The sequence below is a fragment of the Lissotriton vulgaris genome, chromosome 2_1 (assembly GCF_964263255.1).
Source record: "Lissotriton vulgaris chromosome 2_1, aLisVul1.2, whole genome shotgun sequence".
In the NCBI taxonomy this organism is placed as follows: Eukaryota; Metazoa; Chordata; class Amphibia; order Caudata; family Salamandridae; genus Lissotriton; species Lissotriton vulgaris.
The window spans coordinates 1760087852-1760112857 of record NC_141687.1 but is presented as its reverse complement, the minus strand read 5'-3'; the positions used below and the strand labels follow the sequence as shown (position 1 = coordinate 1760112857).

At 45.0% G+C, this 25006-nt stretch overlaps 1 protein-coding gene across 1 annotated transcript in view; it reads left to right on the top strand.

Moving 5' to 3' along the window:
- LOC147733250 (mucin-2-like) overlaps positions 1 to 25006 on the top strand; it is a 596915-nt gene that overhangs the window by 478347 nt on the left and 93562 nt on the right. The window contains exons 38-39 of the mRNA XM_086958940.1: positions 5010 to 5108; positions 19774 to 19902. Coding sequence (XP_086815066.1) covers positions 5010 to 5108; positions 19774 to 19902 — 228 coding nt within the window. The remainder of the gene's footprint in view (positions 1 to 5009; positions 5109 to 19773; positions 19903 to 25006) is intronic.

The window sequence follows — 25006 nt, the reverse complement described above, 5'->3', positions numbered from 1 at the left end:
ATTGGCCAAATCGTGTGTTGGGTAGTAAACTGATGACCCTGAAAAGTTCTATTTCATTTGTTCAAAATTCATAAATAATTGACTGTGGGTTTCCTGTCTGGTGTTACTGAATCACATTGCGGTACAATCTTACTTCCTAGAGCTTAGATGTTTTTAGAAGGCGGCAATAAATCTTCAGCATCAATCTCATAAGGCACAACCTTTCCAGGACTTTGACCGAGCTTCACCTCTCTGAGAAGTTCTCAATCGCTGTAATCCCTCACCTCCATGGATGCCTAGGAGTCTGATCTGAGGATGTGCTTGGACTCAGCCTTTGGTCATCACCTCCGAGGGAGAATAAAGTTCGGGTAACTTCACATCATCAACTGAAGAAAATCACCAAGCCATCCTTCAACTCCTTGTCCAGTGTTGATGGCACTGTGGCACCATCCAATGACGGATGATTTTTTCTGCTCTTCAGTCCTCATCACTGCGGTCTCACAGTGAGTCTATCCCACCTTGAAATGCCATCATCAGATATGGCTTTTGAAGAAAAACCACATGAAAGGATTGATCAACAAAATCCAAGTTCCAATGTAACTTCTCTTACTGGTTTACTCATCAATCTAATCGAATCACATTCAATCGCAAGTTCTCCTGTGTCCTGCTCCAAAAACTGATAGCTACTCATTCAATAGGATAACATTTCTTTCTCTAGACTTCTATGATAATAGTTATTTCTATTAGTCATTAAATTTTGTATATCACCTTTTTTTCAAACCTTTAGGATTCTTTATTCTTTTAACTGCATCCTTTTTTTAAAACATCCATAAGAGTAAGCAAGGAGCTTAGCCCACACTACCTACTGTTGGGACAATGATACTTAGGAGAGATCGTTGGTTTGCCTCTGTTTGCCTTTGGTTTCATTGGCTAAAGTGCTACTGAAGCTCAGTAAGAGCTTGCCTACTCTTCCTTTCAGGATAGGAGAAGCAGGTTTGAAAAACGCCCGACAGTTGTCCATTTGCTATAGCATTCTCTCATCAAAGAATGTATCATCCAGTATCCATAGGCAAGAGCCACTATTACATTCCTGTTAACACTGCCTTGTGTTTCCATTTTGAAATAAAGTGGATATATAGTAGTGGAGATTTATTCATTCTGCCTTCCAAACTACTATCTTGATTCTGTGGCCAAAGCCAGGAGATTGCAGTATTCCTTTTTTTGTTATAAGAGAGGGATATGGTTTTGTATAAATAGGGCCAGATGTGCATTGCAAAGCTTTGGTCTTAGTATAACTTGATTTTTAAAAAAAACTACATAAAGACATTCAGAGAGGCTGACTCAGTATATAATGTACACTTATGAAAGTGGACACCTTGCCCTGATCCAGGCAACCCTTATGGTGATTTTAGTGGTTTTAGTCAACCTTAGAAAGCTCTCTAAGTGGTAGCTGTTGAGAGTAGCCTTCTGGCTTAGTCCAGAAGGAGTGGAAAGCAGCTTATTTTACCAGAACATAATCTTATAGGTATAGTTTAAGTGAAAAAGAGCTGCACAGTGTATGTATAAAAAAATATGTATTTATTATAAGACACTGCACTAACACATACAGATATCTCCTAGCCGTAGATTTGCAATGCACACAATACTTTGCACTAGAAACAGGTAAGTAGCACAGAATACACATTGGTCCCCAGGGGGTGACCAAATCATATACTAAAATAGTGGTATGTGAACCTTGATTCGAGTCAAGACAATACTTAGTGGACGTAGATGCGCTGCGACACAAAATACCACCCAGGGTGAGTGTCTAGGAGCCCCACAGAGGTTGTGTGGAGTGTAGGAACACGAACGCAGTTCTCCGTACAAAATCAACATGTACGTCACGTTGCAATTTTAAAGAAAGAGGACCCTTCCCAGTGGACCCTGAATAAACCCTGTGGAAGACAGGAGGTTGAAGTGCCACCCCACCTGTGGTTACCTTAGGAACCAGGATACCTGCATCAGGGAAGCTGTGTGCATAGGTGTGAAGTGCCGCTGCTGGAGAAGGTGAAAGTGTGCGGTGGAACCCAAAGGTGGATTCAAGATGTGAAGAACCTACAAGCAGAGGGGATAAAGTCTATGTCACTCACGATTGAACAGGAGGCACAGAAGACGAATGCCCACCGATCTTGGGTGTTGCAAGAGAGCTGACGGTGATCTTGGAACTGCACCTGTATGGACCAGATGATGCAGTGGCAGACCAGGAGCCCTACATGAGCTGTCCCACATCGGATGTCGAAAATTGAGGGGTCGGTGTCCAGCTGGAGCACCAACAAGCCTTTGCAACTGCAACCAACGTGGACGTTGAAGAAGGTGCAGTGTTGGGACCATCAAGGACCAGGAGACTCACCACAAGCAGCGGAGTCAGGGCAGGCCCTAGCAATTAGGGGAGCCCAAAGAATCCAAATGTGACCCTCGACAGGACCCATAGGCCGGAGTAACTGGAGTCACAAGAGGACCTTGAGCAGCTTACCAAAGAAGCAGGGCCACGGTGCAGGCAATGTGGTGTGGTCAAAGATTCTGGCATTGGAGATGCTTCAGGTTGGGGCTACTTGGAGACCAAAGATATTGATGGAAGGAAGCCAACAAGCCGTTGCAACGGCAAGTCAATGTTGTGCACAGGGGTTTGGGTCCTGCAGCTCCGACGAGGGATACTGGTCTCAAACTTGGTGAGAGTGCAGGGTAGGCCTCGAGGAATGTGGAGAACCACCACCTGTGTTGCTGAGACTTTCAGAGTCTGTGGGAGCCCAGGATCAGCAGACCGGTCAGCTTAGTTGTGGTGCCTGCATATGCAGGGAAGTGATTCCTTAATTTAAAGGGAGATTCCTTCAGGTGTCTTGGATGCACACAGGAAATGGAAGATTTCCTATATGGAGCCCAGGCTAAGACGTTGCAGCAGATGAGCAGGGTGAAGAGATCAGGAGAAGCAGGAGTCCTTCCGGTTGCATCGTTGATGCCCAGAGCAAAGTCCAGAGTGGCCAGATGGTCGAAGTTGAAGTGGTGTCTGACTTGAATTGTGTTGCATGACGAACATGGGGACCCACACTCAGGTAAGCCCTTCAGTACCCTAAGGAAAGGGTTGGGATGATTCAGGGTTCCCTCATAGGGGTGGGGGTTGGACAGTGGGGAAGCTACTGCCATGTCCTTTGTCCAGTTTTGCGCCAGAGCGGGAGCCAACAGCTCCCTGGGCTGATTTGAACTGGACTATGCAAGGAGGGCTCTGAAAATGTGCCCCTCAAGCAGACTGAGTGGCGCCGGCAAGCGCTCTCACCTGTCCCGAAATACACTAAACCCTGTCTGGGAGTTGATCACACCTTCCTGTGACAGGATACCTATTGTTCTGCCTTCCCCTGCTCGAGCTTGGCTCAGCGGAAGGAGGACAGAAGTGCATCTCTGGTCGGCAGCAGCCATGTTGTGCTGTCCGGGTCTAGAAGACTGGTTCCGGGAGGACCGGGAGGACTGAGGACCATGTTGGAATCATACCCCCCACACCGTAAACAGTGTGGGAGGTATGATTCCAACATGTTTGATACCAAACACAAAATGGTTCCTTACAGCCAGTTTTCAGATGGTCCTCGTTTAAAGACGAGGTGCCCCTCTATATGTTATATGGCTGTCTCACTTACAACCCGGGAAAATGGACTCCATAGGCTGTAGGGGTGTCCTGCTTGTGCAGAGGCACCCTCACACTTAGAACTGAGCACCCTGCTTCAGGATTAAAAAGGCCTGCTTTAGGGGTGACTTGCAGGTTTTAAGTGCAGTGACCTTATATATAGGAAAACCTACATCTTTTGTAAGTGGAGCTAGCACCAACTTACACAGGCTGCAATGGCAGGCCAGTAGTGAGAGTTTCAATTGTCTCACATGGATGGCATAATACATGCTTCAGCCCATGGGGGACCCCAGAGTACCTTAGTACCATATACCAGGGACTTATAAGGGTACCCCAGTATCCTATCTGGAATAAACCTAAGTACTTACCTTAAACATTTAGGGGAGTAAGCAGAGAGACTTGGGTCCTAATTTGCAGGATCCCAGCCATACTAGTCATAAACCGCATAGCACCAGGCAAACAGTGGGAGTAACCATGCAGAAGGATCCTACCTTCCTACATGCATCATTACTTGTACCTTGTGAGACAATCGACAAAACATGTAATTGCCTAATAACTGTGTGATTAAATAGATTGCTTACCTATCCTCACCTCCAGCAGCTTATGAGATCTGATGCTTGCTGAAATGACCCTTGACCTGCGGATTAACGCTGTGATCAGTAATTGTTTCTATGGAATACATACTTCAAACCCACATATACTCCTTTTCATTCCCTGTCATAAAGCCTTGGTGAGGGGAGGGAGGGGAGTTAACTGTGGTAAAGTACTGTCTGCTGGTCTATGGTCTCATGAAGGCCCATATTGTGAAGGGTAGACTCTCATGCAGCCTATAATGATTTGTTGATATGTCATGAAACCCTGTCACTGACCCCACGCTGTCACCATGGCATGACTTTAACTGGTCCGTGTGGTATTTGAGAGCCTACATGCCAAGGCCTTCCTGGCAACTGTCCCTTGATTTAAACCAGAGCACTGAAAAGTACCTTGATTCATCATGTGATGGTCCTTACCTTGAAGCTGGTCTTGATGTAGTGTCGAAATTGTGTTCTTTTAGTTACTAACATAATGAAACATTCTTCCCCCTTGGGTATTTGTTTTCAAATTTCAAATAGCTGTTAAAAAAACTAAACGTTTAGTGCAAACATTTATGTGCTTAAATAAGCTTAGAGACTTTTCCAGACGTGGTGCGATTTACAAATGTAGTCGCTTTGTTAACCAAACTGATCAGAGTTTCCAATAAAAAGGGCGAAGCTTATGCTGTACCTTCATTGATTGTTGGCAGATCTATTGCATTTCACATGTATGATTGCCTCCTACTCAAAGTGCTGCCTTCAACTGTGATTTACGGTGCACTCTTTCTCTTGTTTCTGCATCACAGGGCTACGTGTATAAGCTTCAGCCTCTGAAGTGCTGCGGCAAGTGCGTGCAGGTAGACTGCATCCTGGAGACAGAATTTAACACCACTCACGTCATTAAGGTATGTTCTCTACCATTTGCAAATAAGTGTAAGGTGCTGCCTGAGTAGAGTGCTCGTGTACCATTCCTATATGCTTAGCTTGTAAGCTAAGCTTGAATCCATCACCACAGTCATCATGTTTGCAAGGTATTTAGGAGAAGAGTTGTAAGCTGTTTTGTGAGTGAAAAACAACATCTTAAATCAATCATACAAAAATACATTTATGATCAAAATTCATTCATACATCAATCACCCTCTAAGAGCCAGAAGTTACATTAAACTGTTTTGTATAAATTGAAAAATGTATATTGTATATATGGCTTTCTGTGAATATAGATATTCCAGTGTAAATTTGTATGTGTGTCTGTGGTTGCTTTATATATAGGGTGATTGAGGTATGAATGAATTTTGATCATAAATGTATTAAATGTATTGAATTTTTTGTGGCTTTTCATGTTTGTATTGATGTAAATGTTGTGTACATAAGGTCTTATAACTTGTAAAGTTGGTGAAATCACAAACCAAACTTATGCAAAAACTATTTGTTAAAAAGTAAAAGATTAATTCTACTCACACATGTGAGATCAAGAAATCTTGTTTAGTTCGGATGTGTTTAGAACATTGAGCTTTAAATCATTCACAGTACTGGCACTTCTTTTGTTATTTATTGCTTGTGGCTAAGCCTTGCTGTTCGGAGCCTTGACCCAGTGGTGGTTTTTTGTAAAACGCTTAGAAGCAAGTAATGCTAAAAAGGTTACTTTAGGTTGCGCTGGACCGGGCCAAAGTCATAGTTCGGGCAGACGGCAATCCACGCAGTGGCCAGTGAATAAAGTACCTTTCTTGGTTGCAAGCAATGAGATGCATCGATCTTCTACATGCAGTGAGGGCGATGCGTCAGTTCCGAAGACGGTGCCGGAGTCGAAAGATGTTGAGCAACGCACAGAATTCTGCCACGCAGTCGAGGGGATACGTTGATCTCACTAAGCTGCAGCTGTGGCGATCTGCTGTCCAATGTGGTGATCTCTGGAGCCAAATCGCATGTTCTGATGTGATGCGCTGATTTTACTCCAGCAACTGGTTCAATGCACCGGTTCTGCTATACACAGACAGGAGATGCATAGAATCCATGTTGCAAGTATCTGAGTCACTTCCAATGAGTTAGGCACAGGAGCAGGAGAAGAGACTTTGATTTCCCTGAGTCTCAAGCAACAGGAGACAAGCTAGCAAACCCTTGAAGATCACTCGGAGGGAAGGTAGAGTCCAACTCTCCTTCAGCACAGCAGAGTCAGAGATCAGCAGGCAAAAGGGCACCACAAGAGGAAAGCAGGCTGTCCAAGTCTGCAGTTCAAAGATGAGTTCTTTAACCTGAAAAATAGTTCTTCTTCTGGCAGAACTTCAGTTACAATTCCAGTAGTGTCTGATTTTAGGGGGTTGGAGACTCAGTACTTATATCCAAAGGTGCATTTGATGTAAAGGAGGACTTCAATGTAGCTCTCAAGTGCACAAGGGTCGCTTTCAACCCAGTTCTGTTTGCCAGGATATCTATGGGGGAAAATCTGTGCTTTTTCTGTGGACAGGACACTACCTATTGAAGTATTTGTGTCAGCCCCTCCCATTCCTCCCAGCCCAGTAAGACCCATCAGAATGCAGATCAGTGCTCAGAATGCAGATGATCCTAATCTTACTGTGTTTGTTGCTGTCTAGAGGGAATGCACAAAGTGTAGCTGTCACATAACCCAGACGTGTATTGGAGGCAAGCAGTAAGTGCAGAGAAATGTCCATTTACTAAAAGCGGCATTTCTAAAACAGTAATGTTAAATACAACTTAACACATGAAAACAGGATTTATCATCACCATTCCAGACATATGAAACATGAAAAAGGTACTCCTCTCTGATCAGGAATTACAGCCTAATAGTGAATAAGGAATTCACACTGCTCGCCTATGAAAGGAGCAAGCCTCACAGTATTGAAAACTGAAATAAGAAATTTGTCACTACTAGGACATGCAAAAAAAGAAAGGTCCATGTGCTACCTTTTACTTACATAGCAACCTGAACCTGATCTCATTGGCAGATCTGGCAGGAGCGATGGGTGGTGCACGCTGCTAACTAAAGGTCCTGACACTTAATTTTTTTTTTTACATTATAAGTACTGTCTTCAGGAATACATTTTCCATAAGCCTGCCATAATCTCAGAGCTCATTCTCTTCATCATGGGATAAGGCAAGTCAATTATCAAAAATTAAAAAGGAGGAAAGAGAGGATTCGGCTTTGCCTGACTACGTTGTCCCAGATATATATTCTACAAACAAAACAGGCAATCATAACGTAGAGGGTCCTCTTTATTAATGCTACAATAGTCCAGGAGGCCACAGTGTCTCAAGCATATGGGTTTCAAAAGAATTGTACGGCATACAAACCCTCACTCACCCACCTAGGTGGTATGCTTCATTTAGTTTACCACAATGATTACAGGGGGTGACTGCGCTCACTATTTTTAGGGAATGCTTTGTGGGTTGTAGAAGAGAATACAGACAGCAATGGAGTTAAAAATCCATGTAGATATTCCCCATTCTTGGAAAACAAAAGGGACAGCTAAAAAAACCTGACCAGGAGTGCTATGCACAACGATTGCTCATGCCTCCTTTCCCTTGTCGACATGTTACAGCTATGTACTTGGCCCCATCCGCGGTCCCCAGCTTTCTTCAAAGCTGGATTCATAGTAATACATTTATTGGCCCAACATTTTCAGTAAGTGCAAACTCAAGCATACAATCCTCACCCTCTCATCCATTCATGCTTTGCATACTATAATACTCACCTCTGTGGTAGATAGACGCTTCAATAAGGATAGTTCTGTGAGGATACATAAAAAAAATGAACCACATATAAAGGAGACAATACAATTGGTAGCGATCTGCTTAAAGTTGGTTCACTCCATTCACGTGTTTTGTGGCAAAGCAAAATGGTGGTCATGCAGACTACAGGCTCTTTGTTAGGAACGTAAATGTTGAATACAGAGCGTGGGCATTGCGCAGCACCGGTCAAAAAGTACTGGCACTTTGCGTTGTATAGATAGCATCCAGAGGTGGCTCACAGAATATAGATGAAATGACAGGTGATGACATGAGTGTATTTTATTTAATTTCCTGGCAGAGAACCTCAGTCGATCATTCTCCTCTGTGCTCTAATGTATGTGAGCAAGGGGCCCCAAAGCATCCCCCTGCAGGGGCCAATATTTTCATACCAATTGGGTAAGAGAGCGAGAGAGAGCAATAGAATCACAATTAAACAGAGTCAGGTGATTTGTGAAACAATACTGCAAAAGTGTGGTTTTGCAGTGTTGTGTGTATGTTTGTTGTGTACATGAGCACCATTTTTCATGATGCAAACCAACATTAAGTGTTTCACTACCAATTGTGTTGTTTCTTTTATAAGTATCTCATATTTTATCTGCATTCCCACAGGACTATCCTCATTGAAGACTCAACCACAGACATGAACATCATAACACACAATGTATGAATGAATGAGAGTGTGAGGATTTTATTTCTTTGCAGTTTTTTATAGCATATACTTGATCCAAAGGTACTGGAGTGCTTTACATGGCCACAAAGTCACATTCATGTTTTTTTAAGCACTAGAAAATTAAGTGATTTGCCCAGAACCACAGGATGTTGAGCTGATGCTGAGATTTAAACCTGGTTCCTCTGTTCTGAAGTTGGCATCTCTGGCCATAACACCACATCCTCTTCCTGTAGAAGAACATGCATGCATTTCTCCCTACTGAAAATATTTGGGCAATAAAGTTAACAAAAGGGCTCTAGGACCTGAAGAAAGCCGGAGACCCCAGAGAGGTTCAGGAAAACGGCTGCAACATGTCGACCAGGAGGAAGCAGGACCAATAGTTATCCTCAACATCACCGATTTTTAACCATCCCTTTAGTTTTTCGAAAATAAAGAATGAGTAGAAAAATCATTAGCGATTTTTAGCTCCATTATTAGATCACCTCCTACATAAAAAAAAAAATACTCCCTGAAAACTGGGAGCCCGGAGGCATGTGAAAACCCAATGATGATACATACCACCTACTCTGTTGGGTGAGGGTTTGAATAACAATGTTTTGAAACCCACACATTTGAGACAGCTGGTCCTCCTGTACTATTTTAGTTTCGATATTCAGGGACTCCTGATTACATACGTTTGCAAGAACATCAATTTGTTGCAGTGATCTTCCATGCCTTAGCCCCTTAATCTGTCCCTTGTTCCATACATTTAGCACCTGTCCTGTGGCGGATCTCTCCCTCACTCGTAGAGCATTTTGTAATTTGAGAAAACCGTTCCACCTCCTCACTTGCTAACTGCCTCCTTTTCTCTACATCTCTACATCTCCACATTCTTATTTTCACCTGAATTTACTCATCATAGCCTGGATTGTGTCTTCCAATTGATCTTTGCTCACTCAGTATATACATACGTTTCCACTCATGAACCTGACATCCCATTCAGCAACACATCAGGCTTTCTATTTATTTTATCACACTCTTTTGGCCCCCCATCATGCACCTAAACCCTGGCTGTGCTTAATTTGTGAAAAAAAGTGCTGGGGCTCTTGTCAGGAAGCTACTACAGCTTGCCCCACCCATTGCCTCTGCTAACACTGCCAATATCAATACTAACACGATGACTTACTGTCGCATTCCTCCAGGTGCGACAAGTCATACTATTGCAGTCCCCAGGGCTATCAGAACGGCTTGGGAGGCAGGTATAAGATGTATTGAATTTACAAACAACCATTATAGTGAATGTCTCTACATTATCTAAACAGCACCACCATGTGGCAGACTTTCATAATTGCCGGTGTTGACAATTAAGTGCTGGTACTAAACACCTGAAGCCGCTGGCTCAAATTAAGCAACAAACCCTGGTCTGAACCCTGAGTTAACCCACATCTGAAAATGTGAATAGAGCCAGCAGGTATGCTATATGCAAGATGAGTCTCCAAGTTGGGAGAGCCTGCATGATCTAAAAAGTCCCACGTGGGCTTTGAACTATTTGGTTCCAAATGAAAATAATGAGGTGATAAGGGAGGAACTTTGAGGCTGGAGAGATTCATCCCCAAATGGCTGTATTTAAGCTGTCTGAAAGCCATCAGGTTTGGGAAACTAACCATAAGCGTCTGGTGGTCTGGCAGGACTGGAAACCGATTTCAAAGGTTATAGATGTGAACCATAGACAGCTTTGTTATCAAGGTAAAGGGTATAGAATGTTTTGAACTTGAGTAGTCGCTGCAAGGCCACCAGCGTGGTATGATGTCTTCTGTGTGCTTTTTAACAATAATGAGGCTAAAAAGATAGTTTTGGGCAAATTTTAGTTTCTTTAGCATCATGATAGGTAAAAAAGATATGTGGAACAGGTTTGTGTTATTAAGAGAGACTTTAAGGGATCTCCTGCTGCATCTATTTGCCTGGAGCTTTATTCTGATTTCCTGTATATCATTGAATGACTAATCATAGTTTTGCCTACTGTAATGATTTTAAACTTCTAATAAACCTTCATGGTTTGTAACTTATTTCTGACTCGAGAAGGCTTATTTCCTTCGCTATGCTTTATGATTTGTTGTCAACCCTAAGCATGTTCGGCACACAATAGTATAAGACTGCCTCTGATCCCACCTAACGCTTTGCCTTAGATTATCTGGTAAAATAGCCTCATAACAGGCAAGCTGGTGTAGAATGAGTTGCAGTAATTGCGTCATGGCATAACCACTGTCAGCAGCTGTGTCATGGCATAACCACTATGAGAGCTATCTTTTAAAGGGGCGATTGAGTGGAAGTCAGTTGGATGCCCTTTAGCAACCTTCTGATAGAAGACCGACTTTCAAACTGCAGGGAAGGGGTGGTTCAAAGTGCATGTCAGAGCCAGAGGCAAAACCCAAGTCGTGAACCAATTTCTCAGTAAAGATTGAAGTCTCTGCCCTAGAGTGAGAGGCCAGCAGACATAAACTATTTGTGAGAATCAAACCTAAAAATGGAGAGGACCATCTGCATTTCAATGCTAGCCCTGTCTCTTGTTGTATGGGGTTAGGTGTTATCAGCATACTTGTGGTAGCTACAGAAATAGTTCTGCATAATTAGGGACAGCTGGGCAATGTGAAAGGTAAGAACGCTGGGTATGAGTGACGAAGACCCGATCACTTTGGATGTATGACATCACAACGCATGCTTTTACATTGCATGCTTTTACATCGCAAGTTTTACAACGCATGCCTTTACAACGCATAGTGTTGAGGGGTGCTGGATAGTGAATAGTTTAATTTACTATTCCAACTCCAGTCCCCGTGGATAGTAAGGAAGGTGTTGGATAGTAAATTAAATCTATTCCCTATCCTAGAGCGCCCCCCAGCGCAATGCGTTGTAATGGCTTGCGTTGTAAAAGTTGCGATGTAAAAGCACTGTGTGGTAAAAGTTGCGTTGTAAAGGATGTTTCCCGATCACTTCGGTTCATTCTGTGGGCAGAGTGAGAGAAGGCAGAGAAACGCCATTTCAAAGGTTCCATTGTTGACTATTAGTGACTATTACAATTATGGTCACCATGTTGGCGGACGGTATGGATAATGCAAGCACTACCAGACAACAAGACTCAATAATTTCTGCCCAGACGTAGCTCTTATCTAACATCCATGGGACAGTTTCTGTGTATCCATCAGGACTGAAACCAGGATGATAGTCATTCAGAAGATGTGAGAGAACTGAACAATGGCCATTTGGTTAAGGGTTTTCATGTAGCAGAAAATATGTGAAGAGATGGAAAGTTTTCATTAATGGGGTGTTCACACATGATTGCTTAGGACTTCTTGAAAAGTATGGATTTATTAATGAGTTGTGAATGGGGCATCACGTCAGGAAGCATGAGTTTGATGCCCCTTAGATTTAAAAATGTCATTGCAGAGCGAGGTTTGTAAGGTTTTTGATGTATTGCAATCATCTGCTTATGAGAGAGGAAAGGTTCCTGTCAGTGCAGAGATGTTGTAAGAGCAAAAACGTCTTCATCTGCTAATAATTTGCTGACGTTTAATCAAACTTCATAAAATAGGGCGGACTTATAGCTAGGAAGGCATGGTGCAGAAATCTCTAGCTTCAAGCAGCTAGGGAATGGTGGCAGAATTTAAAGGGGATAAAAATATTGTTTATTTGTTAATAACTTTGACACCGTTTCACTGATCTGCACAGAACTAGGAAGACACAATATGTTAAGTTTACTCCTGATATAATGGGTTTCATCTACATTTATCAATTGAGGCACTATTAAAGAGGGTGATTTAAGCAAGTGCTCTTTTGCGAATAACATAGGCCATGTTTAATGAATCTGTAAGAAGTTCCGCGGGCTCTTAAAATGTTTAGAATAGTTCAGAGATTTCTGGTTTTAATGAGATCTGATGAGTAGGGGCAAAGTTAAGAGAGGGGGGAAATATTTCATTTACTATTAACCTTGTTTCCTTGTCATAGGTCTGTGTAAAAATTGACAGATACTAGGCAAGTTAAACATACTTCTGCAGATCCATCAAGGGGCATGGTTAACACCTTTGCTGTGGCGGCTATTCCACCGCAGCGCTAAGGGGGCGGGGCGGCCGCGCGGTGCGCCCATGCTGGTGACAGAACCGCTCCGTCACCAGCCTCGGTTGAGCTGTGCTCATGACGGAGCGGTTCCGTCATGGCCCCACCCGCTCAATGGAACGCCCAGCGCAGGCGCGGAATGCACGCCGCGCAGGTGCGGCGAGCGGGCCATGACGGAACCCCTCCATCATCAGCACAGCGCTACCGCGGCTGATGACGGAGCGGTTCCATCATCAGCATCGAAGGCGTTAAAGGGGGAATACATAACATTCAAGTGCTAATAACTTTGATATCCTTTGACAAACCTGTACAAACTTTGTCAGGAATTGTTAGAAATTGAAGTTTCTGGATGGCAGAGTATCCACCCTGTCCAAGCAGGAGCCACAATCCTAGTTAGGGTAAGTCAGATACACTACCTAAATTAACCTGCGCTCACGCTCTGGTAGTTTGGCACAGAGCAGTCAGGTTTAACTTAAGGGGCAATCTGTTAAGCAGTGTGCAGACGGTACGTTTTGGAGGGAAGGGCCTGGTGGGACACACACACGCACGCATGCACACATACACATAATACTCACAGGAAGACATTCACACACTCGCACACATACACACATATACAAACACATCCATTCAAAACACTCTTTACCAAACATTCATACGTACACGCACACATGCACCAAACATTAATTTTAAATAAAGCAAAACACACTTACCTTCAGCCAGCTCTGCCTTGGAGGTTCTAAAAGGCTTGGGACTTCTGCCTTCCCTCATTGGCTGAGGGAACAGAGACAGGCAGAAGCACAGAATGGTTAAAGAAAAAAAAGGCTAACTTTCTAAAAGTGGCATTTTTAGACTTACAGTTTAAAATTCGACTTCACCATTAGTTGTGGTTTTAAATTGGGAGTCTAGAGAAACCAGCCTCGAAATCGCCATCTTTTCCCGATTGTAAAGTACATTTAAAAGATGTTTTAAGGCAATCCCAATGTTAACCCATGGGAGAGATAGGCCTTGCAGTAGTGAAAAACAAATGTTGTAGTTTTTCACTACCAGAACATGTAAAACTCAAAAGTACATGACCTACCTTTTAAATATATTTCACCCTGCCCCTAGCACGCCCTTTGGCCTACCTTAGGGGTGACTTATCTGTGATAAAAGGGGGAGTTTGACCTGGTAAGTAGGTTAACTTGCCAGGTCGAAATGACAGTTTACAACTACACACACAGACTCTGCTGTGGCTATCCTGAGCCATTTCAAAGGCTGATGGAGTGGGTCACACAATCAGTGCTGCAGGTCCACTAGTAGCATCTAATGTACATGCCCTGGGCACAGAGAGTGCGCTTTACTAGGGACTTACACATAAATTAACTATGCCAGTTGGGGATGAGCCAATGTTACCATGTTTTGAGTGCAGAGCACCAGAGCACTGGTTAGCAGTGGTAAAATTCCCGGAATTAGAAGCCACCAAAAACGATGTCAGCAAAACAGGTTAGAGGGCAAAATGTTTGGGGGTAACCCAGTATAAAGGGCCATGTCCAACAGGAATCTACATGGACCACCACCTCCCTGATGCCAATTACTTTTTTAAAAAGAAGTAGGGAGCTGTGCGGCCCCCCTCTCTGGCCTTATGCAGCCCTTGCGACCACCACACCCTAGAGCCGGCTCCTGCTATTCCCTGAGGTGCCCACCCTTGGGAGATAGCAAGATGCTTTGGTTCTTCCACCAAACAAAAGCAAACACTCTGCAAGTGGGTGCTGTCAAATGCTCTGGCTTGCTGGAAACAGAGGTTTCACCTCCGTCCTTGCCCGCAGACATGCGGTAAGGGAAAGAGATGAAAGGGCCAGCCAAGAAGTCATGCACACTTAGGGAGTGTGCTTAACACTCCATCCCTGCCCCCCGCACTGGCCAGCTCAACCACAACCGCCCCACCCCGCACCCAAGCAGGAAGAAAAACGAAAATGATAATTTCATTAGTTATTATCATTCTCATTTTCATCCTTTTTACACTGCCGCCAGAGCAGTGGGGTGACGCTCCTCCGCCTTTGCAGAGGAGCCGCCACTGGCTAATAATCTTATGGCTACCAAAGAACGATTGACAATTTGGCCGGCCATTTCAGGCTGGCCAATTCGTCATGTGCACTGAAACTCTCTACTGCCCAGTTGCTTTGCTGGGTTGGAGACAGCAAAGCACAGGCTCCCAGTCTCCCTGGGAGTGCAAAGCATAGGCGCACACGCCAATCCTGAAGCTGCTCTCAAGTATGAGAGCAGCTTCAGGATTGGTCATAGGGGAGTCTGGGATCCTCTGCCTGCAGTGGAGCCATGAAAGGAACAGAAGACGGCGATGCCGCAGGATGCAAGTAAGTTCTTTTTTCTTTAATCTCCTTTTTTTGGTCGTCTTTTCATATCAGACTCATTCCTGGATTTAGCCGTTCCTGGAAATTCCTCATTCTTAAAGGCACCCTCATGGTTCTACTAGTAATGGCCGGATTTTTCCCACCCTGAAGTAATCAGTACCTCCAGAGATGAGGAAAATCCGGGTTGTTTTTTTATTGGGCATTTATTAAGCGCCTGGTTACGCCACTGGCGTGTCCCCGCGCTATGACAAGTGAAGTGGCAGTCCCCCCTCCTCCCACAAAAGCTATCTGCTAAAAAGGTGCGTTTTGAGTTTTTTTCTAAACTGGACTTCGGAAGGTTCGAATCGAAGTTCCAGCGGAAGATTGTTCTAGCACTTTGGAGCAAGGTATCTGAAGGATCTACCTCCCATACGAGCTTTGAATATTCTTGGGACTTTTAACAGCCCGGTCTGAGAAGACCGAAGACTGCGTGCAGGCTCATAGTGGGAAACAAGGCTCTGAAGCGGAAGAGGTGCTTTGCCGCTCAGGATGCGATGACACGTGGTAAGGGCCTTAAACTCCACTCTCCTCTCAATGGGGAGCCAATGGAGGGCCCGTAGAGCTGGTTTGGCAGAAGACCTCCTAGGGAGTCTGAGAACCAGCCGCGCTGCCGCATTTTGAAGGACCTGCAGGCGGCCCATAACCCTGCCCGTGGCCCCCAAATAGAGCAGGTTCCCATAATCAAGTCGGGAGGTGACCAGGGCATGCACCAGCGTCTTTCGAGCGGAAATGGGAAGCAGATCTAGCACTTTCCTAAGGGCTCTCAGAACACTGAAGCATATCCCCGCCACCCGGCCGACCTGTGGGCCAAAGGTGAGATCCTTATCCAGCCACACGCCAAGATTCCTGGCCTCTCGGCAGGGAGCCGGAACCTCCCCCAGACAGGGTGGCCACCACGCCGACGACCACGCAGACGGTGCACCCCCCACCACGAGCACCTCGGTCTTGCTACCGTTCAACTTTAAACAGTTAGCGGACATCCAGGCAGCAAGGTCTTTCATGCAATTCCTGAAGATGTCCGCTGCAAGGCCGGGCGCACGCGATAGGGAAATGACCAGCTGCGTGTCATCGGCGTAGGACACCAGGCGGAGACCATATCCCTCCACGATGGCCGCCAGGGGGGAGACGTAGATGTTAAATAGGGTTGGGCTCAGGGACGAACCCTGAGGTACGCCCTGGCCCAACTCAATCTCCCTGGAGTAGCAGTCACCCAATCTGACTTGAAAGCACCTATCAGAAAGGAAGGACTTGATCCAGCCATGCGCAGCACCTGTTACCCCTCCTCCATTCAGACACTGTAGCAAGGTGGAATGTGCTACAGTGTCGAATGCTGCGCTTAAGTCAAGCAGGATCAATGCCATCGTATGGCCCTCGTCTACTCCCTGTCTAAGTGCTTCAACCGCCACGAGAAGAGCAGACTCCGTCGAGTGACGGGGGCGGAAGCCAAATTGCGAGTCGTGGAGTAGCGATGCCGTCTCCACGAACTGCATAAGCTGTATGTTGGCTATTTTTTCCGCCACCTTCGCCATGTAGGGCAGGAGGGAAATGGGACGGAGGTTGTCCAGTTTTTCAAAGCTAACGTTGGTCTTCTTTTGCAGAGGAAGTACCACTGCCTGCTTCCAAGCCTTCGGGACCACCTGAGACTCAAAGGAGGTGTCCAGTAGCTGACGCACATAGGGTTCTAGTACTGGCAAGCTGTCCTTTAGCCGACTAGGAGTGGTCGGATCTCTGGGGGAACCGGATTTTATAGATCCACAGATACGGAGAAGTTCCGTAGTGGAAGGAGTAACAAAAGTGGTTAGTCGTTGTTCCCCTCTCATTCTGGAGGATTCCGAGGGGTAAGAGCCACTGTCTGTCCTCTGGGGGAAGGAGTTGTAGATATTGGTGACCTTAGTTGCAAAGAACTCAGCAATTCGGTTGCAGCCCTCCGTTGTGCAGAGTTTCTTAGGCACCACGGCGGGTTTTCCTATCGCAATAGACTTATAAATAGAGAAAAGCTCCTTGGTGGACTGCTCTGCTTCCTCTATCTTATTGCAGTAGTACAATGATTTGGCCTTCCTAATCAGCGTGTGATAGGCACGTCTGCAGTCTATGTAAACAGTTTTGGCCTGAGTGGAATAGGCAATCCTCCATAGCCTTTCGGCACGTTTACATGCTGCTTTGGCCGTTCGCAAATTCTCATTGTACCATGGTGCCGATCTTTGCACTCGACCCCCCATTTTCGCCATACCCAATGGTGCCACCTGATTCAGGGCTTCCAAGATGCGTTGGTCAAAGTTGGAATTAATTTCATCTACCCCATCGCCCCCTGGATGACCCTTCTCGGTGAGTGCCAGATTGAATTTGGCTTGGGAGAACGCTGCCCATCTACGCCTAGGATGTTTATCAGCGGGGGGGTCACTGGGGCGGGGTCCCTGCATTTCGATGGTAAAGGGAACAAGGAAATGGTCAGACCATGGGATGGGAATCGGGGTTTGTGCATCCACTTGGTTCCAGTTTGCGAAAATTGGGTCCAAAAGGTGGCCCAGCTTATGGGTAGGATGCAATACCTTTTGTTCGAACTGTAAGCTGGCCATCGTGTGGCATAGATCATTCGCCACCCTATCCGTAGAGGTATCTAAGTGTAGGTTGAGGTCCCCTAAAACCAGGTATTTGTCCGAGCGTAGTGCGGCTTCTGTAACACCTTCCACTAGTTTTTCGATAAAGGCTGCAGTGGAGCCCGGAGGGCGGTAGATTAGAAGGCCTTTCAGAGTGAAACAGCCATTGATAGATATGGAAAAGGCACCCGCCTCACTGTCGTCAATCATAGTGCGAGCTAGCTGACATTGATAGTCTTGTCTAACAACTATGGCTATACCGCCCCCTCTCCCCCGTATCCTGTCTAGCCTTTGCAGACAGTAACCTTCTGGAATGGCCTCAATGATCTCTGGCATGGAGTCTTGGTCAAGCCACGTTTCCGTGAGGAAAAACAGATCCCATTGTTTCCCAGTAAGAAGGTCATGGATATCAAGAGAGTGTTTGCGTAGGGAGCGTACGTTGAGTAGACCACATACCAAAGTATGCTGGCCTGCGGTTTGTGCCTTACCTATGTTGAAGGTGTAGTTACAATGGCTGCAGCCCACGTTGTTTCCTGCCTCAATGCTGTGGGCACAAAGTCCACGCAGCTCTCTGCGGAGGAGAAGTAGGTCATCTCGACTCCAGCAGACTTGGAGTGCTGAAGAGGCAGGGGGACTGGCCCTGGGCCGCAGTCGGCCGCGGACGGGCGCAGACGGGCTTAACTCAGGCGCAACTCCGGCGCGCCTTCGTCGCGCCCGCTGCGCTCGTCCGCTGCGCTGCCGACAGCACATCCGCCTTATATCCCCCCCAGCGTCCCAACAACTAGAGCGCTGCTGTTCCCTGCCGGAAGTGCCTGGCTCGGACCCTCCACGCCCTCTGCTCAAACGGCGCTAATCACCGGCGTCAGACCGAGGCGGGAGGGAGGGGCGAATCCAGCACTCCGTTGCCAGGCAGCAGCACCTGTTTGTCTGCCTACCGAGGCTCAGCCGAGCAAAAGCGGAGGACACAGGTATTACGCTGTGCAAAGCAGCTTCACAAGCCAGGTGAGGAGAAACGAATATGCAGGTTTAAAAGTGATAAAAAATGCTCACGCGCCACAAAGCATGCAAGCCACACGCAAATGCGCTTAAGTAAAAAGCGGTAGGGACGCTGCCACAGTCCACTTACCACACAAGGCTCCAAAATCCAATGCCTTATATCCCCCCCAGCGTCCCAACAACTAGAGCGCTGCTGTTCCCTGCCGGAAGTGCCTGGCTCGGACCCTCCACGCCCTCTGCTCAAACGGCGCTAATCACCGGCGTCAGACCGAGGCGGGAGGGAGGGGCGAGTCCAGCACTCCGTTGCCAGGCAGCAGCACCTGTTTGTCTGCCTACCGAGGCTCAGCCGAGCAAAAGCGGAGGACACAGGTATTACGCTGTGCAAAGCAGCTTCACAAGCCAGGTGAGGAGAAACGAATATGCAGGTTTAAAAGTGATAAAAAATGCTCACGCGCCACAAAGCATGCAAGCCACACGCAAATGCGCTTAAGTAAAAAGCGGTAGGGACGCTGCCACAGTCCACTTACATGCGGGACCCTGAGGGTACCCTTGGAATTTAAGAATTATCAGAGGAATCAGTCATTCTAGACCCGATTTCCTCAGTATTCCCCATGTACCAAGAGTGGGGAAAGTCCGATCCATTTCCAAAGTGAACAGCCGAAGCTCCTTTTTTCATTCATATTGCTTGATTAGAAGGTCTAGCGGTATTGAAGTGAACACATTTTGTGTACTCGCGGTGAGAACAACGTTCTTTTATTTCCCTCTGAAGGGGAGGATCTGGCTGACGTCTTACACCTGTCAACGTTAGTAGTGTTATAGGCTGCGGAATTTAAATTACTGATCTGAAATCTTAATATTAAGCCTATGAAAAATGTTCGAAAAAACTGTGTTATTGGTTGCTATGAAAGAGACATTGAAACTGTTCAGTAGAGGGTTTAACTTTCTTTTGTACATTATAAAAAGTGATGCGCCACCTACAGAGTTCGTGCGAGGTAAATAGTTTCTTTTTGCTGCGTAGATGACAATTCCAGAGTAGACGTGCACAAGATCACATGGTTATAGTTGCTTCGTCTCCTTTTCATTTCAGCCTGGTGACTCCTGGTTTCCTAAAGGTGTAAATTGCAGCTACTATACCTGCAGCAGAATCAATACCAAACCGGTCTTGAACTTTGTGAAGAAGACATGCAGTGGGTTGACAGTGCGGACCTGCAACTTGGTATGTCATGTTAATAACATTTATAAATTGCACACCTGCCACCGAGGTAGCCTTTTGATTTAGGCTCGTATTATTTTGTACTTGAGGTTATTGGGTCATATGGCAGGTTTTCAGAGGAACTTCAATATTTAGGATGCCAGTAAAAAGAAAATTCAGCAACCTTGACGTCATATAATTGAACCTTTGCCATTTTGGAAAGCCCAATAGGTTAGAGCAACTGATCTCTAGTTTCTGAATGGTCATGAATTTGTACTATATGTGGATGTAGAAAGGAAGACCACAATGGTGATTTCACATATGAAGCGATGGCTAGAGACGGAAGCCCCTTGAGGACGGGCTAACCTTCTTTGATGGCCTTAGTAGTAGAGCTTCTGGTGTTGTAGACTCATTGAACCTGCCACATGCAGTGCCCTAAACTAAACCACCAAGTTAAGGGCCACTTTAATGGCGAATGATCTTCAATGGTCATGTCCAGAGGAGACAACATCTTTCATATTGAACTTCCTGGCAGATGCACAGCAGTACAGAATGCTGAGTAGTGATTACAAATGATCAAAACAGTTGTAGACCGAGGCACTGATTTATGAGTCTAGATATGATAGGGAATTTGATCAGGCTCCAGATAGAATGGTGCCAATCACCAGCCGAGGGGAGAAATTGACTAAACCTCGTCATATCTGCGTCTACAAAGAGGGTTCCAAGGTTTGACCTTGGGCATTCACTAAGGAATAGAAGAACGTGGACAGAAATGTATCTTTCCTCAACAGACTCTTATTTCTCTAAACTCTCCACTGTGATGAGGAAAAACTACAAATTGTGCTTCAGTACTAATAAATTGATTCTGACATGGAGGTTAGAGAGGGACCACTTGCCTCACGTCACCAGAAACTGCACATACCAGTCACAAGCATTCCTATTGCAAGTCCTTGTTTTTAAGTGTGTCAATTCAATTAGTTCAATTTGCAATGCACCTAGACTACAGTTCACAGAATCCAAATAGATTGGTAAGGAAAGGCCCTGACACAAAAACTACACAAATCCAATACGTGGAACCAGACATGAAATGTTTATGTATTCAATAGGAATAATACCACAAAAGTGCTAGGCAGTCAGAATAGATTGTTAGGCCTGAAGCCATGTTTTCATTTGTCCCATTGGTGGATGGCACAATAGGTGCTGCAGCCCACAGATGACCGGTAACTTTTCATGCCATCGGTGTATTCCTGCACAACACACTATGGTCTTATACAAAAGTAAAATATTCCAATCAAGGATCAGTAATTTTCTCCATGTTTAGATGTCAAAGAACATATGTGAACAGCAGTGCCACATTGGGCGGAGTCTAAAAAGCACTAATTATATAGGGTCCAACAAAAGGCAAAAAACAAGTGTCATAGGCAGAAAATGCGCGTTTCCTATGGAGACCCTGAGTCTTGGTGTTCTCAGGGAAATTAACTCTGAGCCTTAGTGGACCGAATGCCAGTGACAGATTGTCTGTGAATCTGTGACATGCAAGGAATGTCCGCCGGTGGCAGATCATTTTCCCACCTCGCGGCCAAGACATTGAAGACACTCCCCGTCCACGTGCGGCCGACCGAAGACCTTCTAACCTTCAGGAGACTTCTCAAGATCTGGCTCTTCGAACAGTAGAAGCGCAACCCCCCCATCCACCCACCCCCCACCAACGCCTTGAGACTCTCACGGGTATGTAGTGGGCTTTATAAATGCTATGATTGATTGATTGATTGATTGAATGTGCTTCCTCTGTGTGAGAGCTTTGTTGGTACAGAGAGGCTCAATATCAAGTATGCTAGCTCAGCAAGTCAATACAACTACTGCTGATATTTGTATTCAACCTACATGTCACAGGTTTCAATCCTAGCGCATGATTCTGACTTCCCCTTTACAGGATATCATTGTCAGGCTATAGGAGCAATCTCTACACTTCTGTACTGGGACACTACATCATTTTGTCCAACTGTGGTGCACAACCAATTACCATCTTAATGTAGTGGGACCCCTGGATTGTTGTGAGCATTTCCTAGATTGGGGGCAGCATCAATCACTACCACAGTATCAGCATTAGCCACACACCTGCGTGTTCTTGGAAAAAACAAAATAAACTTCCAGGGTTGTTTTTGTGCAGGGAGGGACACCTTCCTGCACAAGAAAACTTCTGTGATGCCTTTTCCTCAGAATTCAGAATGCAAAATTCAGCACACAATAAAAGAAGAAAAAACAAGGAGGAAAAAAGTTATTTTTTTCTTGTTGCTCCTCCCCTGGGGAGGTGTAAAGTTTTGGTATATTCCCAAGTTTACATGAATTTGTTAATCTGGGGAAGCGTCAAAATCCATTAGTGTTGCATGGGAACACCCACCACAAAGTCTATTAAATACCTCCCTAGCCCAAAGTAAGGCAATGCAGTGATTTGCCCTGCCTTGCCTTCATATCTGAGACTATTCAAAGCCATGCAAGGTGGCTTGGCATGACTTTATAATTGCGATTTTTTCCTCCGGAGAGTCACACAAAGTGATGTTAAGGCTGCACAAGGGACTCAAAAATATGCCCCCTAGTATATATGCAAAATGTGCATCACGGATTAGGGATGCAGATTCCAATACCATTTTTAGGATGTTAATATGCTGATTGAGTAAATAGTGGATAGAGACGCTCTGGTAGGAGAAGACCTCTGTGGATGCATCCTTTGTCACACTTCCAGCACAGGAGAACTTGAACCTTTTTTTACCACATCCCTGGTTTAAAAAGACACGCCATTATGATTGGTCAGCTTATTGGTCTGAATGCAGGAAAAAATTCTAATTTATGTTTACAAATTATTTGGGTGTTTTGGGAGTTCGTAAACATAACAACATTCCCCAAACCACTTGGTAGATGTTTATAATTTCAGGAATACAAGGATTGCACCGCATGGTCAACTAAATTATATGCCACAGTTCTGTAAATTATGGCACAAAAATCACACATTTTGTGGCTCATTCTCTGGTAGTATTCTTTTCATGTATTTGAGCTAGAATTCATTATATATATTTTTTTAAATCTTCAAAATGTGTGGCAAAGGTGGTACATCTACAACTGTACAACAGACTGGCATCAATCCACTGGAATTCTCAATTGTTCATTGTTCTACCAACAATTCAGTCATGAAAGGTCAATAAAACCTAAACATTCTAATTCCACCGATGCCTATTATGGGGTGCTCTTTGAAGAAAACACTGTTTACAAAATTATTCTCCAAATATACGCACACAATCTACAAAAAATACATAAAGGATAAAATGTATAATGTGGTAGGAATCTATGACATTACAACGCAACCATTTACAACGCATGCTTTTACAACACAGTTTATACATCGCAACATCCATGACGACACATGATTTTACAACGCATGCCATCACAATGCATTTTTAGAAACTACATTTACAACGCATTCCATTACAACCCATCGCATTACAATGCATACAGTGATCACACATATTACTTTTGGGGCAATTGACAAAGTCAGCCGATCTCAATGTAGTGCGACAGGGAACTCGGGGCTGGGGGGGAACACGGTAGCAGGGAAAGAGCTGAAGAAAACATGCAACTGTGGCATGTTTAGCCAAAATCTCAATCAAAAGAATGGTAGAGAGGCTACACTGCAGGGAGGGACAAACACAAATAGCAAGCATAAGAAGCAAGGAAATAAGAGTAACAATAAAGTCAACCAATTTCAAGAAATGAATGAGCTGTAAGCCCACTGTGAGGTGACAAATTGGTACTTCGCAGTGGCTGGAACTTTAAAGGTGACTTCATTACTCAATTTTACCACAAGATGGGAACAGTGATACACGAAAGAAATTATGACTTGCAAATATTATTTACCCTTTTGTAAACCATTGGGATGATATAGGAGTCTGTCATCGATGGGAGAGACGATGCCTGAAACTTGTCATATCAACACCTAACTATATCATCACCTTAACTGCTGTTTTTTTCAGTGGTTTTCTTAACGTAAGCTGAGATGTTCTTACCATACCTACCTATAATGTCACTTTAACCTTTGTTTTTTAAAGTGAAAAAAATATATACATATTACGTGGCGGTTGTTGCCACTGAGTAGTTATAGTTAGAATCCAGTTATGATAGGAAGATCGTTTATTTGTTAGTTAAAAACTTTGGTGCCGTTTGACAAATCTTCACAAAACTTTCCAAACAAAAATGTCATCCACCTCAGCTCTTTCCTTGAAACCTTCAGAGTGTTGCATCAAACAGGCCAAGAAAAAGGGGGTCTCAAAAAGTAGTTTACGCATGCAATTTCCATAAGAATTTTTTAACAGCTCTACAGCCCAAACAGCTGTATGGAATTACACCAGTTTAAAGAACTTTTTTTTAATGAAGGACTTAAGGTGGCAGGGAAGGAATAACCTGCCACCCTAGTCCATGTTTAGGCATCCCTGAGGGACTCCCCCATCGCCCCAAATGTCTTATATTTTTTAAATAGTCATAGAGTTCCAACCGACAAATAAAATAAAAATGTGGAACACTACATTTTGTGTTTTATGCTCCTTGTCTGAGCCAGGGTCCGTAGGTTGGTGCAACTCTATTTGCTTTGCCCCCCTCCTCTAACCATATTTAGACCCCAGATACGCCATCCCCTGGGCAGTAAATATAGTAATTGAAGAGTGGGTGTGCAGTCCCCACTGCAAGCCTTCAGACGTCCCCGGGACCCATCCCCTGGGGCCGATAGCAGTTTATGGGGAAGAAGGTGTGTGGCCCTCTTCCAAAGCCATAGACCGGGCTCCCCTCTTCTGCGGCCACATTAAAAAATGTGGCTCAATGGTTAGAGGAGGCAGACCATGAAGCAGAGGTCAGACCCGGGACCAGGGTTCAATTCCCGACGCGGCAGGGTCTTGAGCCCAAAAATATTCACGGACTCGATAATTCTCACTTCGGTGCCTGCTTGAATCACGGGTTCACACACTGCAACTCTGGGCAATAGCTTGCTTAATCTCCACTATGGCCCCCCCGTGGTGGGATGCCTGGCTTTCACCTTGGGGGTGCCCAGTACAGGTTATCTCACAGGGAAAAACCAGGACGGGTT